The following is a 16358-nucleotide window of genomic DNA, read 5'->3' as shown; positions in this document are numbered from 1 at the left end:
CCACAAACCACTGTTGAGGTCTTCTGCCCTTGCCCCCAACTGGGGCAGGTGGGTCCTTGGAGGGTCTCTCCCCTCTCGCATCCCTCACACTGTGGTCCAGCCCCAGAGATGTCGCATCTAGGCGGGGATGGCGTTTGACACTTGCTTTGTTACAAGCCAGCCCAGCAGCAGGTGGCTTTTCACGTCTCTTTCTCGTTAACTAGTCAGTGAAAAGAACTGCTCTTCTGTCCATTTTAAAGGTGACAAAACTGAGGCTTCGAGCTCTCAGCTGAGTTGCCCAGAGTTACAGGCCAGAGAGAGGCAGGACTGGGGTTGTGAGACGCGTCTAAAGCCGGCTCAGGGGACCTCCTGGTGGTCTTGTGGTTGAGAGTCCGTCTGCCAATGCAGGGGACACGGGTTCGATCCCTGGTCCGGGAAGATCCCACGTGCTGTGGAGCGGCTGGGCCCATGCGCCACAACTACTGAAGCCCAAGCTGTCTAGAGCTCGTGCTCCGCAACAAGAGAAGCCACTGCAGTGAGAAGCCTGCGCACTGCAGCTAGAGAGGAGCCACTTGCCGCAACTAGAGAAAGCCTGAGCGCAGCAACGAGGATCCAGTGCAGCTAAAAAAATATAAAGAAAGAAAGAAATTAAAAAAAAAAAAAAAACTGGTTCAGGCTGCCGGCACCCACTGCCCCCCACCAGGGGTAAGGCGGCTGGGATGGCTGGAGTGCTGAGTCCAGTCCCACGCTCTGCTCAGACCTGGGGCTGGTGGGCAGGTGCGAGGAGCCATCTGTCTGTATTAGGATGAGATCTGGGTGACCTGTGGGCCTGTGGCCTTTCTCCATTCGGAGCGTCGGGGACAGGAGACCAAGGACCGGTGTGCATGGGCATTCCCTTCATACAAGGAGTGCCCACTCAGGACAGGGTCTACCTCTTATTCTATGATCTCCCCCAAGGGGCACAGAGCTTTTCAGGTCTGGCTTATTGAGCTGGGGCCCGGGTGCCCCCACACCCTGTGGGTGCTCGGACATGAGCACCAGCCATGCCTGGGATGAGGCATTCACAGAGCTTCACAGCTGGCCTCTGGTCCTAGACACTGACCCCCCTCCACTCCACCCTGGAGGTCTGTCTCTCAGCTCAGTCCCCATGCTCCCGAGGAGGGGGTGTGTGTGTGTGTGTGTGTGTGTGTGCGTGCGCACACGCGCACACTCTCAGTCGCTTCAGTCATGTCCCACTCTGTGACCCCATGGACTGTAGCCCACCAAGCTCCTCTGTCCACAGGATTCTCCCGGCAAGAATACGGGAGTGGGTTGCCCTGCCCTCCTCCAGGGGATCTGCCTGACCCAGGGATTGAACCCAAGTCTCCTGCATCTCCTCCATTGCAGGCAGACTCTTTATCACTAGTCCCACCTGAGAAGTCCCCCCTAGGAGGGTAGGTGGCATCATGCCCGTTTTAACTGACTTGTCCCAGATGCTGTGCAAGCCTGGGCAGAACCAGGAGCTTCCAGCCCTTGCTCGTGCAGAGCCAGCGCTGCCCCGGGCGGCACGCACTCCCTTCAAGGTCAACGCTCTTGCTCTCCTCCCCTAACCACATCCTAAACTTTTTTTATGCCCTCAGGATGGGGAAAGCCAAGCTGAGCTTTTCTGTGGCTGGACTGTGGACGGGCGGGGGGCAGGGCAGCCTCCTAATGCTCCCAGAATTGATCGGGAATGGTGGGGGGGGGGTGGTGAGAGCAGGAAGGGGCAGGCAGGGGCCCAGCTGCCAGCGCCCGCCCGCCGCGGCTGGCGTGGCCATAGCAGGGCTTCTCCATGGGGACCTGGCTCTGCTCTTTCCAGGGTAAGTCTCCCGTTTCTTTGTCTCCCTGGGGCCCCAGCCGAGTCTGCTGGGTGGGTGCTCTGTCCACCTGGTTTGGGAGTAAGGGGAATGGAAGGGGGGCTTCTGAGTTCCCTTGGGCTCAGGAAGGATGCTGAGCGATCCCTAGGGCTGGGACCCGCCCCTAGCGGGCTGGTAGAGGGTCCCTTCTTCGGGGGATGGATGGCTGGGGACAGCATAGCAGGGGAGATATTGGGCCTGTGGTGGCCAGAGGGTGGGCCCTGCCTTGGTCAGGGTGCATTGGGAGGGGTCTCTCCAGAGACGATATGGGCGGGTGCTGTCAAGGAGCTGATGGGAGGTGGAGCGGGCAAGGGGAAAGTTGGCGCCGTTGTGGAATGCTCTGGAGACCCCATCCCTTCCTTCGACCTTTGTGTTGAGAACCTGCTGGGAGAGCAGGGGTCTTGGAGCAGAAAGCTGCTGTGGGGCTTGTGGGGCATTGATGTGTGTTACTTCAGGTTCACCACGGAGGGGAGGTCAGGGTCTTGGCCTGGCTGCATTTGAGCCCCGTCCTGGGGCTCTGGGGCTGGAGAGGCGGTCTGTGTGGACCCTGCTTCCCAGGACTAGTGTTCTGGGTGGAGTGGTGCAGATGTGTACCCTGGCAGTTTGGGTGGCAGGCTGTGCAAACCGAGGCAGAATGGAGCTCCGTGGCAGTGCCCACGAGTGGTGCCGGAGCTGGTCTGATAGGCAGGCAGGGTTTCCTTAAGTGACACAGAGAGGAAAAATGCTGTAATTTTAGGTCAGAGTGACCATGTACTGCCTGGGACAGCCCTGGTTTATGCTTGCAGTCTTAGCATGATACTGTATTAATAGCACTGGCTTTCTCTCCACAGTGTCTGGCTTTGGATGATAAATCATGTAGTCACCTTATTCACTGCCCCTCCTAAGTCATCACACTGCTCATTTGCACATTAAAGGCTTTGACAAGTCTTGCAGCAAAGTCACCTTAACTTTGCTTAAGCCCCTGCTTCTCAGTTTGTCTGAATTTTGAGATTAAGGATTTGTTTTCATGAGACCTATTAACACTGTGTGGAACTACGTTCTGTGGGATATTTATGTGTATGTTAAGTCGCTTTAGTCATGTCTGACTCTGGGACCCCATGGACCATAGCCTGGCCAGGAATTCTGTCCAGGGATTCTGTCCATGGGATTCTTCAGGCAAGAATACTGGAGTGAATTGCCATGCCTTCCTCCAGGGGGTTTTCCCAACCCGGGGATCGAACCTGCGTCCTTACTATGTCTCCTGCATTGCCAGGTGGGCTCTTTACAACTAGCACTACCGGGGGAGCCCCATGGGGCATGTACAGATACGCTTTATCCCCTCTGGCCTTCATGAGCAGAGGGCCGACTTCATCATGCCCCTTGGTTCATGTCATATTGCCACCGTGGTTCCCTCCAAGGCCTCTCTTGATTTTTTTTAAGTTGATTCCTTTTTATCCTGTTCCCTGTTCCCATTTCCCCCACACCTAGATATTCATGCCCGTGTACTTTGCCTTGGGACCCTCTTGAACCCTTTCTAACCAAATATCACATCATCAACACTTCCCCATGTCACTTGAAAGAAAAATTTTTAAAAAAATTATTTTTAAAGAGTACTTAATAATCTGCAAGACTTGATCATAATTTATATAACTGCTTACTATTTGGGGGGTTTTGTTTTGTGAATGACAAGACACTGAGTCAGTTTTTTTTTTCCTAAATGATTTCCTTGGGGAATTGGCCGCAGATGACATTCCCTATTTTATTATTTTCTTTCAAATATTCTGTTTTTTATTGTGCATTATTCACTTTATTAAACGAGAAACGTGGGCTTCTCATAAAAGCCAAAGGTTAACATAAAAAGTGATCCCCAAATCGAAAGTTAAGTGAATCAGGGGGAATGAGGATGTGGTGGGTTTGCCTTCAGGGAGCTTGCTCTGATGGCTCTGGAAGAGGGCCTGAAGCTGGGGGCTGGAGACTGGAGGCTGGGAAACCCTGCTGGAAGCTTCTTTGCTGGGCAAGGTGTGAAATCTCAAGGACTTGATCTCAGAAGGGGTCTCTGAGACCCTTGAGGGAGGTATGGATTTAGGAGTTATTTCTTCTGTGAAATTTCCAGGTCTTGGTGAATAACTGGATTGGGAGTGAAGAGGTGGGGGGAAAGGGGAGGAGCAATGAGGGTTAGTGGCCTGAGAAAATGGGTGGGTGGGGGCACTCCTGAGATAGGGAGGACAGAGGTGGGGTCACTGTGGTTCAGAATGTCAAGTGTGAAGTCCTGGAGGACATCCAAGAGGAGGCAACTGCTGGAAGGGCAGGCTGGCAGCCAGGGAGGGGCTCTGGACTGGGGAGAACAACTGAGCTCCAACTTCCTTCTCCATCTTTTTTTTTTTTCCATTCTCCATCTTTTTGTGTCACTTGGATCTTTTTAAAAAAATTTATTTGTTTTTAATTGGAAGATAATTGCTTTCCAGTATTGTGTTGGAGTGCTGCAGTCCATGGGGTTGCAAAGAGTTGGACACGACTGAGCGACTGAACTAGACTGATTGTGTTGGTTCTGCCATACATTAACATGAGTCAGCCATAGGCATACCTGTGTCCCCTTCCTCTTGAATCTCCCTCCCACCCCATCCTCTATGTTGTCGCAGAGCACCAGGTTTGAGCTCCCTGTGTCATACAGCAAATTCCTACGGGCTATCTATTTTACATATGATAATGTGTATGTTTCAATGCGACTCTGTCAACTCGGCCCACCTCTCCTTCCCCCACTGTGTCCGCATCACTTGGATCTTTTACAAGGAGAATTGATTAACATCTTTTTTAAAAAGGCAGAAACACAGCAGCATATAAACAGCAGCTAAAGGCGCAGGAGAGGGTTAGATTGAGACGGTTGGATAACAGGGGAGCACAGTGCGGAGCAGGGTTCCCAGGTACTGACTGCAGAAGAGGAATATTTTTCCTGCCTCCCGCCTCCTGCCCACCCGCTCCCAGCGTTGGAGACAGGCCAGGGGCTTTGTCCTTCTCTGTCTCCTCTTCCTGTCTCTCATTCACAGGGTCTAGAGAATTTAGATGGGGCTCAGATGGGCCACTAGCCAGGGTGTGGGCTGGGACACGGCCAGTGGTGTGCTGGCGCTGGCCCAGGCTGGCTCATGAGAACCAATTGTGAAATTGTCAGGAATTTTGCAAGCCAGATTCACAGCCCTTATTTAAACAATCAGATTGTGTGTGGACTTAAAATTAAGCACATTCTATTATAAACTAAGGTAATAAATATTCAAAACTTATGACTTCTAGTAGTACTCCTAGTAGCATTTACACCACTAATTTATACCACTAATACAACTATTGTTTTATTGGTAAAATACTACTGCTTACTCCTAGTAAGATTTTTAGCATCTGTGTTTTTGAGGTTGCACGCGTGCTTAGTCGCTTCATTGCGTCTGACTTTTTGCCACCCCATGGACAGTAGCTGCCAGCCTCCTCTGTCTATGGTATTTTCCCAGCAAGAATAGTAGAGTGAGTTGCCAGCCCTCCTCCAGAGGATCTTCTTGACCTGGAGATCGAACTCACATTTTCTGTGTCTCCTGTATTGCAGGCAGATTCTTTACTGCTGAGCCAGCGGGGAAGCCCGTTTTTGAGGGTGTTTACTCTATATTGGAAGTACGGTATATAATCTCGTCCCAACTCTGTGTTCAATGGCATCATACTGGCATCTTGAGATGGACCACGGGGGTAGAATTTACACTATGGGAATTGGCATAGACTAAAAATCGGGTTATTATTATTATTATTGGGCTGGCCAAGAAGTTCATTTGGTTTTTTCTATAGCATCTTATGGAAAAACCAGGATAAACTTTTTGGCCAACCCAATATTACTATTATTTTCTCTTGGAGAATCAGTTAAGCCTTTCCCAGCACACCACTGGCCAGAATATATGTGGAAAGAAATAGATGGAGACCACCCCATTGGAGAGGACCACTGGGATCAGGCTGGAGTGGAGGAGGCAGAGGGGACCCAGTCCTGTCATGGGAGCAGGGAGCCTTGAGAGGGGCGTGGGCAGCAGGGCCAGGCACCACAAGGCCGGGAAGGGTCTCCTGCAGTGAATGAGGAGGACAGGGCATCCTTGCAGAAGTTTCCAGAGCCAGGAGGCGGGGGTGGGGGTCAGGACCTGAGGGTCAGAGAGGGATGACGAAGCAAGAGTCCTATCGGGGGATGGAACCACTCCCTTCTAGATGCTGCTGGATGGAAGAACACCTGCTGCAAGAAGAGCAGAGGACTGTAGCCCGCCAGCCTCCTCTGTCTACGAGTAATAAGTATCTAACTACACCCTGGCTGGTGTTTTGAACTTTTAAGTACTGTGTACACACACACGCACACGTACGTGCACGGGACAAAGCCTAGAAAAACAAAGCTCAGGATGTTAACTGTGATTATGTTTATATGATGGAACTCTGCTGCTGCTGCTGCTGGTAAGTCACTTCAGTCATGTCCGACTTTGTGCGACCCCATAGATGGCAGCCCACCAGGCTCCCCCGTCCATGGAACTCTAGGTCCTTTTTAAAAATCAGTAAATATTATATGTTTAAAATTTTTTCTGCAGTGTACTTGAGTGATCCATGTAATAAGCATTTAAATAGAGAGAGAAAAGCTTGTTTTCTGGGAAGGAGAATGGGCAACAGCAGGAGGGGGTGAGGTGAAGGAAGGTGTTTTGTGGGCCAGGAGGGTGTGCATGCCACACGTGGGCTCTGTCCTCTGTCAGAGGGCTGGTGTGGGGAGAGAAGAGAGGTGGTGGGGAGGTGGGTCCCAGGGAAGACCAAAGGGGGATGGAGGTTTGCTTCTTGCCTGGAAAATCCCATGGATGGAGGAGCCTGGTAGGCTGCAGTCCATGGGGTCACGAAGAGTCGGACACGACTGAGCGACTTCACTTTCACTTTTCACTTTCATGCATTGGAGAAGGAAATGGCAACCCACTCCAGTTCTTGCCTGGAGAATCCCAGGGACGGGGGAGCCTGGTGGGCTGCCATCTATGGGGTCTCAGAGTCGGACACGACTGAAGTGACTTAGCTGCAGCAGTAGCAGCAGGGAGGTCCAAAGGCGGGAGGGAGACCAGGTGAACCGGAAGGTGCCTGGAGGGAGCCTCAGATTCCTGGACTGACTTCCTGCAGCCCAGGAAGTGAATGTTCCATGCACCCAGCACAGAGCCGGGTGGGTCCCAGTTCTGTGCGGGCTGTGCAGAGTGGCTGGCACTCAGGGCCTGCTATGGGATCCCGGCCTGGGTGCTAGAGCAGAAACACAGCACATTATGAGATTCCATTTAAGTCTGGAAGACAGACATAAGCTTTTTGAAGATGGGATAGATCTCTAGAAGAATGAAGCAGGTAAAGGGTACTGCGGGCAGGTGGGCTTGTAGGTGAAGCAGTCACGGAAGGCTTCTCAGGGGAGGTAAAGGAATGAACAGGTGACTGTCGGGGCAGAGGTTCAGGGAGGTGCTTCCACCCCCATTCACAGTGAGCCTCTCTCCCGAACCCCAGGCCCCTATGCCCTTGGTGCCTTCTTGCCAGCCAGGAGGTCTGGCAGTGCCAGACACTGAGTGCCAGGCACTGAGTTACAGCTGAGGTCCTGGTGTTCCCCACCCCTCTGGCTGAGCTGGCATTTGACTGGGTGCTCAGCGAATGGGGTACCTGGTGGCTGAGATTCAGCAGGTGTGACAAATGCCTGTGCCCACTGGACCATAAAGAAGGCTGAGCACTGAAAAGTTGATGCTCTCGAACTGTGTGCTGGAGAAGGCTCTTGAGAGTCCCTTGGACAGCAAGGAGATCCAACCAGTCCATCCTAAAGAAATCAACCCTGAATTCACTGGAAGGACTGATGCTGAAGCTGAAGCTCCAATACTTTGGCCACCTGATGGGAAAGAGCCGACTCACTGGAAAAGACCCTGGTGCTGGGAAAGATTGAGGGCAGAAGGAGAAGGGGGTGACAGAGGATGAGATGGTTGGATGGCATCATCGACTCAATGGACATGATTTTGAGCAAGCTCCGGGAGATAGTGAAGGACAGGAAAGCCTGGTGTGCTGCATTCCATGGGGTTGCAAAGAGTCGGACACAACTGAGCGATTGGACAACAACAGCAATGGCTTCCTGGGGAGGGTGGGACCAAAGACTTTGCTGAAAAAGGCGAGGATGCACTCTCATCTGGGCAACCCCTCCCCCCCACCTTGGACCAGACCACCAGCTGCTGTCCCTCCACATCACATCCTTTAGCCCTTTTCATCAAAGTTCTACTTTGAACTTGAAACCAGCCGTCAGTTCCTTTGTGCCTGCTGTCTGGGGAAGGGTCAGCTGCTAGTGTGAGCTTTAGGTCCGTCGCTGCTCTTTGCTTTCTTGGGGCTTTGCTGCTGGTCCCTGAGGGAATTAAGAGGGCAGGGAGGCCCAGGCCCTGCCTTCAAGGAGCTTCCAGAACTGGCCCAGAGGCTCAACCCATCAGCCAGGTCTTTGACGACATGCCGGCTCCTCTGGGAGAAGAGGTGAGGCTTGTAGAATGTCCATGCTTCCCAGAACCCTAGCAATTTCTGACCTCACCCTTCATAGTCCCATGGGGAAACCAAGGGCCACACCTGAGAAGGGGTTTGGTCAGGCCCAGCCAGCATGTGACGGATGGCTCCCTGGAGGGAAGGGGGCTCTGTGGGGTGCCATGCCTTCCTCAGCTCAGGCGGCTGCCAGCTGCCCCGGGGTGAGTGGAGGATTTGATGAAGGTTTTTGCCTGACAGCCTGGGCCACCAAAGAGGAAAAATGCAGCGGAACACCCAAGTGCGGCTGCCCGGCTCCTGGATTTTAGCAGCTGTTGAAACAACTGGTCCCTGGGCCTGTGACCCCTGGAAGGGGTGGGGTTGAGGAAGAATGGAGATTACCTGGGGGTCTGCGTGGGCTGGGACAGCTGGGAGGACAGCTGAGTAGGCAGCTTCTGGCCAAGAATAGCCACGCTGGGTCCCCCTCGACCGGGGGTCCCAGTTGTGTTCTCAGGACAGACAACAGGTAGGCTCTCACCTGGGCCATGGCTGTTAGGTTAAGCAGACATCACAGAGCCCCTCTGCTCCAGGAAGTGTTCAGGAAGTGGAGATGGGAAAGGCACGGATGCTTGCCGAGCCCCTGCGGGGCCTGCCTTACCAGGAGGCTCTGAGCTGGACCAGCTGGGCCCGGCTCAGGCCTGGGTTGTTGTTCAATCACTCTGTGGTGTCTGACTCTTTGTGACCCTGAGGACTGCAGCCCGCCAGGCTTCCCTGTCTTTCACTGTCTCCCAGAGTTTGTTCAAACGCACATCCATTGAGTTGATGATGTCATCCAATCATCTCATCGTCTGTCGCCTCCTTCTCCTGCCTTCAATTTTTCCCAGCATCAGGGTCTTTTCCAATGAGTCAGCTCTTCCCATCAGGTGGCCAAAATATTGGACCTTCAGCTTCAGCATCAGTCCTTCCAAAGAATGTTCAAGGTTGATTTCCTTTAGGATAGACTGGTTTACCCCTGTGCTGTCCAGGGGATTCTCAAGGGTCTTCTCCAGCACCACCGTTTGAAAGCATCAGTTCTTTGGTGCTCAGCCTTCTTTACGGTCCAGCTCTCACATCCATACATGACTACTGGAAAAACCATAGCTTTGACTAGGTGAACCTTTGTCGGCAAAGTGATGTCTCTGCTTTTTAATACACCGGCCTGGGTAACTGGGCAAGTTTTGTAAATTCCATTTCCTAATCTGCAAGATAAGAATATAAAAAGCACCCAGTCCATCAAGGGCATGGGGTCAGCACTCCATGAATGGTAGCTGCTGTTTTAATGATGATAACCTTGAACTCTTGTTAGCATGACCCATGGGCTACTTGGGCAGTGCTATGCAGGACCTGGGGTTGGAGCTCCATCTGATTTGTGGCTTCCTCCCACTATGACTGCTTTTTGAGGCAGCATTTTTTTTTTCCTAAGGAAGGGACCCACCTGAACTTGCGGGGTTCCCAGTCCCCTTACAGGTGTGATCCCAGCAGAAGTTCCTGGTAACAGGATGGTCCTAGATGAGAATTGGGGACCCAGAGCTCGGCCCAGGTGCGGGGAACAGTGGGATGAAGTCGGCTGCTCCAGAGGGTGGGGTGAGGCAGAACTATTGGTCCAAGGTCACCAGAATCTCCCTGGAAGCCCTTCTTCTGGGCCTTTTGTGATTTTTAATTTTTTCTAATCCTTTCGAGTATCAGTCATTCGTATCGCAATAAGAATGGTCGGCACTTGCTCACTGGTGTGGCCCAGGCACCCTTCCTAAGGCTTTCTGTGCATCACTGCTCAGCAGCCCTGTGATGGGGGCCAGGCGAGGAGATGGAGGTGGGGCTCCAGAGTCTGCTTCCTTAGCCACCATGGCCTCTACCTCTGGGGATCTCAGGGGTGGGAGAGAAGAACCTTGGGGACCCACCCACCCAGGGTCCCACAAGAAACAGGACACATCCCTCTCCAGGAAGGAGTATAAGGTGAGACTGTTCCCTGTTCGAAGGGAACTGTAGGGTTTGGCCAGAATCTAGGAAATGGGTGCATGCAGGGGAGTCCAAGATTAGGGTGGTTGTAGTTTGGGGCTTGGCGTGGTGAGTGTTTTGTACACATTTGTTGGATGAATGAAAGCGCCCTGCACCAAGAGCCAGAGGCCTTTGGTCGGAGCTTGGCTCTGCTGCCTCTTGCCTGGGTCCCTAGATAAAGCAACTGATGTCTCTGAGCCTCAGTTTCCTCACCTGTAAAATGGGATCACAAAATCACTTCACACAGTTGACCGTGAGGGTCGTATGAGCTACTGTACGTCCGCATTATCACAGGGCATCCGTTCATGGGTACAGTCACTGTGGCTGTTCATCAAGGTCACTAGCAAAGCTCACAGATTTCCCGGGAGCCCAGCTCACAGCTGAGAGGGAGCCCCTTGCCCCTCACTTAAGACCCCCATTCTGGCTGCCTAGGCCCTGGGTGGTCACATGCTTTCCCACCACTACTAGTGCCCCAGACGGATCCCTGCCTGCTTGGCCTCGTATGTGCGTCCTGCCATGGAGTTTGTGACTTCCTCATCCTCCAGGAGCTCTGTCCTTCCAGCCTTAAGATAGCATGTAGCCAGGCCTATGGCCCTGGCCTCCTTGACCTTGGGTACCGGGAGGATGCTGGCAGAGCTGCTGCCCCTGTGACCCCTGTACTGGCTGCCTGTGGAAAGATCCAGAAACACAAGCATCTCTGATAGGGGCATGGCAGTGTCTGCTTGCCTTCTGTCCCCATCTCTGTTTGACAACCGCATCAGCTTCTGGAGTAGAAGAGAAAAAGGATGAGTCTTTCCCTGCCTGATACTTTGTCTGGCAGGAAGGAGGAACAGCCTCTGAACCTTGAGGTTTAACTGGGCAGGCTTTCCAAACACTTGCACATGGGGCCCTGCATGCAACCCAGGAGCCAGACATGCACAAAGCATGGTGGGTTTGAGCTCTGCTCTGTCCTTTTGTGAGTGACCAAGCCTGCCAAGGCAGGAGACATGAGATGCAGGTTCCATCCCTGGGTCGGGAAGATCCCCTGGAGGAGGGTATGGCAACCCACTCCAGTATTCTTGCCTGGAGAATCCCATGGTCAGAGGAGCCTGGTAGGCCACAGTCCATAGGGTCATAAAGAGTTGGACATGACTGAAGAGACTTGGCACACACGCACACATATACAAGCAGGTTGGCCCCCTTTTATTCTTTTTCTGAGTTTATAGCACATCTGAGCCCAGGCCTGGGAGTCAGGCCCCCCAGCGAGGGTTTTTATCCCCATTTCTGCTGTGTGGCCTTGGGCAAGGCCCATGCCTGAGCCTCAGGGTCATTCTTTCTATAAAGAAGGGCAAAATCAGGGGACCCAGTTCAGGCCACAGAGCCTGAAGTTCAGACCAGGAATGAGGTTAAGTGCTTGCTTCCACCTCCCATACTCCTCAACCCCTCTTTTCCTGGTCTGTGCACCCTGAGGCTTGGGCTGCAGCTTGGGGGGTGGGGGGGGAGGAGAAGATAACAGGAGTGGAGTAAGAGGGTTTACTGGCTCTTTCCTTGTCCTGAGATGTCTGTGGCTAGCTGTCCAGGAACAGTTGGGAGCCCAGAACTGTCTGGGGAGGAAAGCGGGGAGCATAGAGATCCCCCCGACAAGATCTGAGTCCTACATGGGGCCATGGGTGGTCTCAGATTAACAGCAGAGGGCCTGAGCCCACCAGGGTGAGGAAGTAGCAGCCTGTAACCCTCCATCATGGGTTCATTCTGCCCTCAGTTTTGAGTGACCCCGAGCAGTGGAAAGTCTTTTTTTTTTTTTTTTTTAATTTTCTAAAATTTTAAAATTTTGAAATATTTTTTATGTGAACCATTTTAAAGTCTTTATTGAATTTTTTGCAATATTGCTGCTCTTGTATTTCATGTTTTGGTTTTTTGAGCACAGAGTGTGGGGGATCTTAGGACTTCCCAAGTGGCCCTAGTGGTGAAAAACCTGCCTGCCAGTGCAGGAGATGTGAGATGCAGGTTTGATCCCTGGGTTGGGTAGATCCCCTGGAGGAGGGCACGGACAACCCACTCCATATTCTTGCGTGGAGAAGCCCGTGGCCAGAGGAGCCTGGCGGGCTACAGTCCATGGGGTCACAAAGAGTTGGAAACAGCTGAAGTGACTTAGCTAAGTGAGACCTTAGCTCTCTGACCAGAGATAGAACCTGCACCTCCTGCATTGGAAGGCGAAGTCTTAATCACTGGGCCACCAGAGAAGTCCTCTGTAACTTTTTTTTGGCTGGGGGACCACACCGTGGGGCTTGTAGGATCTGTTTCCCCACCAGGGATTGAACCTGGGCCCTGTCAGTGAAAGGCCATAATCCTAACCACTAGGACACCAGGGAACTCCCTACAACTCTATTTATTTACTTATTTATTTTGGGTGGAAAGCCTTCTGAGGAGGCACTGTCCTGAGCTTTCCATCCCTAGAATCTTCCAGAGGGGTTGGCAGAGGAGGGGATACCCACACGGCCCAGGAGCCATGAGACCCGCCTCAAGCCCCACTCCCAGCCCCACCTGCCTCAGTTTACCCATCCGTCAGCCGGCACCAGCCCCCTCCCAGACCGCGCTCTGGGGGGCCGCCGAGGGTCCAGCCCTCCACCCCCTCCCTGGACCCGAGCCCTAACCACCACTTCTGTCCTGTCTCCACAGGCTCCCCCCTGCACAAGCAGGCTTCGGGCCCCCCGGCTGCGGCCCCCGCTGCCCCCGAGAAGCCCGGCGCCAAGGCGGCCGAGGTGGGCGACGAGTTCGCCGGGGACTTCGTGGTGGGCGAGCGCGTGTGGGTGAACGGCGTGAAGCCGGGCGTGGTGCAGTACCTGGGGGAGACGCAGTTCGCGCCGGGCCAGTGGGCGGGCGTGGTGCTGGACGAGCCGGTGGGCAAGAACGACGGCGCGGTGGGCGGCGTGCGCTACTTCGAGTGCCCGGCCCTGCAGGGCATCTTCACGCGGCCCTCCAAGCTCACGCGGCAGCCCGCGGCCGAGGGCTCTGGCAGCGACGCCCATTCGGTCGAGTCGCTGACCGCCCAGAACCTGTCGCTGCACTCGGGCACCGCCACGCCGCCGCTCACCAGCCGCGTCATCCCCCTGCGGGAGAGCGTCCTCAACAGCTCGGTCAAGACCGGCAACGAGTCGGGCTCCAACCTCTCGGACAGCGGCTCCGTGAAACGCGGCGACAAGGACCTGCGCCTCGGAGACCGCGTGCTGGTGAGTCCCTGCCCCCACCCCCACCCCACCCCACCCCACGTGGGCGAGCTGGAGTCCCCGCCCTGGGCAGGGACCGGGACCCACGGGGCTCGGGTGGGATTCATGCTGGGGCACCCACACCTGGTCAGAACCACAGAGGGACCAGCAAGACAAGTGAAGTGGGGGCCCTGGAGACTTGCTGTGTGACCCTGGGCAAGTGTCTTAACCTTTCTGGGCCTGTAGCTAGTTTTTTAAGGAGCCTCCATAGGGTTCTCTATAATAGTTGTACAATTTACATTCTGTGGATTGTCTTTTCATTTTGTTTATGGTTTCCTTTGCTGTGCAAAAGCTTGTAAGTTTAATTAGATCCCATTTGTTTATTTATTTATTTATTTTTCTGTTGTTCTAGAAGGTGGATCAAAAAAGATCTTGCTGTGATTTATGTCAAAAAGTGTTCTGCCTGTGTTTTCCTTTAAGAATTTTATAGTGTCCAACCTTACATTAGTAATCCAGTTTGAGTTTATCTTTGTGTATGGTGTTAGGGAGTGTTCTAATTTTGTTCTTTTACATGTAGCTGTTCAGTTTTCCCAGCACCACTTATTGAAGAGACTGCTCTCTCTCCATTGTATATTCTTGCTTCCTTTATCGTAGATTAGATGACCACAGATGCGTGGGTTTATCTCTGGGCTTTCTATCGTGTTCTATGGATCTATATTTCTGTTTTGTGCCACTACCGTATTGTCTAGATTAGTATAACTTTGTCATAGTCTGAAGTCAGGGAACCTGATTTCCTCCAGCTTCATTTTTCTTTCTCAAGATTGCTTTGGCTATTCGAGGTCTTTGGGGAACACAGAGAATTTTTAGGGCAGTGAAACTATTCTGTAAGATACTGTAATGGGGGGTACGTGTCATATATTTTTTGGGAATTCCCAGGCAATCCAGTGATTGGGACGTCACTCTTTCACTGCCGAGGGCCCGGTTTGATCCCTGTTTGGAGAACTAAGATCCTGCAAGCCGCATGACGTGGTCCAAAAAAAAAAAAAATATAATATATATATATATATATATAAAAAGATCATCCCATAATTATAAAAGGATCTGCCTCAGGTGGCTTCTGAGAGAAACATTGATTGCTTTTCTGCTTTCCCTGCAGCTGCCTGTGGACCTGGTTGCCCTGGGTTTCCAGCTCTGTGTCTTACCATCTTTTCTCCTGTTCTCTTTGCCTTTGAGAGCTTAATACCTTTAAAAAAAAGTCGCTTCACTGTCTTTCTAGTGCAAATTGAAGAAAGGCTGAAAATAAATGTGTGTGCTTATCTACCACGTTTGTGTTAGTCGCCCAGTTATGTCTGGGTGTTATGCGGCTCCATAGACTGTAGCTCACCAGGCTCTGTCCGTGAAATTCTCCAGGCAAGAATGCTGGAGTGGGTAGCTGTTCCCTTCTCCAGGGGATCTTCCTGACCCAAGGATCAAACCTGGGACTTCCTGCGTTGCAGGCAGATTCTTTGCCATCTGAGCCACCAGGGAAGCCCCTACCATATTTATGTGAACCAAAATAGGACTTTCTAAAGGTTACCTTCTCTGACACCCCTAAGTATGCCTCAGGTGTGTACCCTCAAAGGAACCAGCTCCATGATTAGAACTCACTTCATTCCCACCATTTCTTAAGGACCAGCTATGCACCAGACACATTGAAGATGTGAATTCTAAACTTCGCAACTCAGGACTTCTCTGGCGGCCTAATGGTTAAGATTTGGTGCTTTCACTGGCTTGGCCTGGTTTCAACCCCTGGTCAAGGAACTAAGATCCTGCAAATTTTTTTTTCAGATAGGCAAAGGCTCAAATATTTTATTTCCTCTTGCACCTCTTCTTAGAAAGCAGTGGAAGGCTCTACCAAAATAAGTGAATAAACCAAGAAAACAGAAGATATTGCATCCAAGAAATGGGAAATCCAGCCCAGGAGGGAAGAAGAGGGACTCCTCAGGGCAATGGTGCCAGCTGGCCCTGGAGTGGTGGCCACGCAGCAGAGGGACTCCCAGCTGCAGGAGAGTCTCCTCCAGAAAGAATCTGATAGGGTTTTCAATGGCTCTACGCATCTTGGCAGGAGATTTTAGAGGGCTGAAAGAGTTTGGGGTTAACCTAGTGTGAAAACCTAACAAACAATCATAGAAGACAGTTGTTATCTGTAGGGAAAATTGGTCATGGGAAGGAAAAGTTTCTGTATCCACCCATCCGTGTCTGTGACTAGTGTTTACCTAAGTCCCAGCACCGTCAGCCTGGAGTCTGATCAAATGAAGCCGTTGATGTATGGGAAGAGTGGAGAGCCAGTAGGGGTGGGTTCAGCCTCCCCTTCCTTGATGGGAAGTCAATGGATATCACCCCAAACTGAAAAATTGACAAGTAGCAACATAAGCATGTCAACTAGAAATATGCAGTCAACACCAAAAACTTCATCATAAAGAGTTAAAGTGCTTCTGGGGAGAGAGAGGTGGAGAAATTCCTGGAGCTTTTTAAGGCTTTGAAAGTATTTGACTCTTTATGTATACGTGTGTGTTAGTCGCTCAATCGTGTCCAACTCTTTGTGACCCCATGAACTGTAGCTCACCAGGCTCCTCTGTCCATGGGATTTCCCAGCCAAGAATACTGGGGTAGGTTGCTATTTCCTTCTCCGGGGGATCTTCCCCACCCAGGGATCGAACCCAGGTCTCTTGCATTGCAGGCAGAGTCTTTACCCTCTGAGCCACCAGGGAAGCCCCGTTATGTATATATGTAAACCTAACTAAAAGTTTTTTAAACCATTTTTTACGGT

General features: G+C 52.2%; 1 protein-coding gene across 3 annotated transcripts in view; it reads left to right on the top strand.

The window, feature by feature from the left end:
* CLIP2 (CAP-Gly domain containing linker protein 2) overlaps positions 1–16358 on the top strand; it is a 75099-nt gene that overhangs the window by 26144 nt on the left and 32597 nt on the right. For all 3 annotated transcript variants that reach the window (XM_005225047.5, XM_005225046.5, NM_001192120.3), the window contains one exon: positions 13023–13573. In XM_005225047.5, coding sequence (XP_005225104.1) covers positions 13023–13573 — 551 coding nt within the window. The remainder of the gene's footprint in view (positions 1–13022; positions 13574–16358) is intronic.

Source organism: Bos taurus, chromosome 25, assembly GCF_002263795.3.
Source record: "Bos taurus isolate L1 Dominette 01449 registration number 42190680 breed Hereford chromosome 25, ARS-UCD2.0, whole genome shotgun sequence".
NCBI lineage: Eukaryota > Metazoa > Chordata > Mammalia > Artiodactyla > Bovidae > Bos > Bos taurus.
This window is presented reverse-complemented; position numbering and strand designations above follow the sequence as displayed.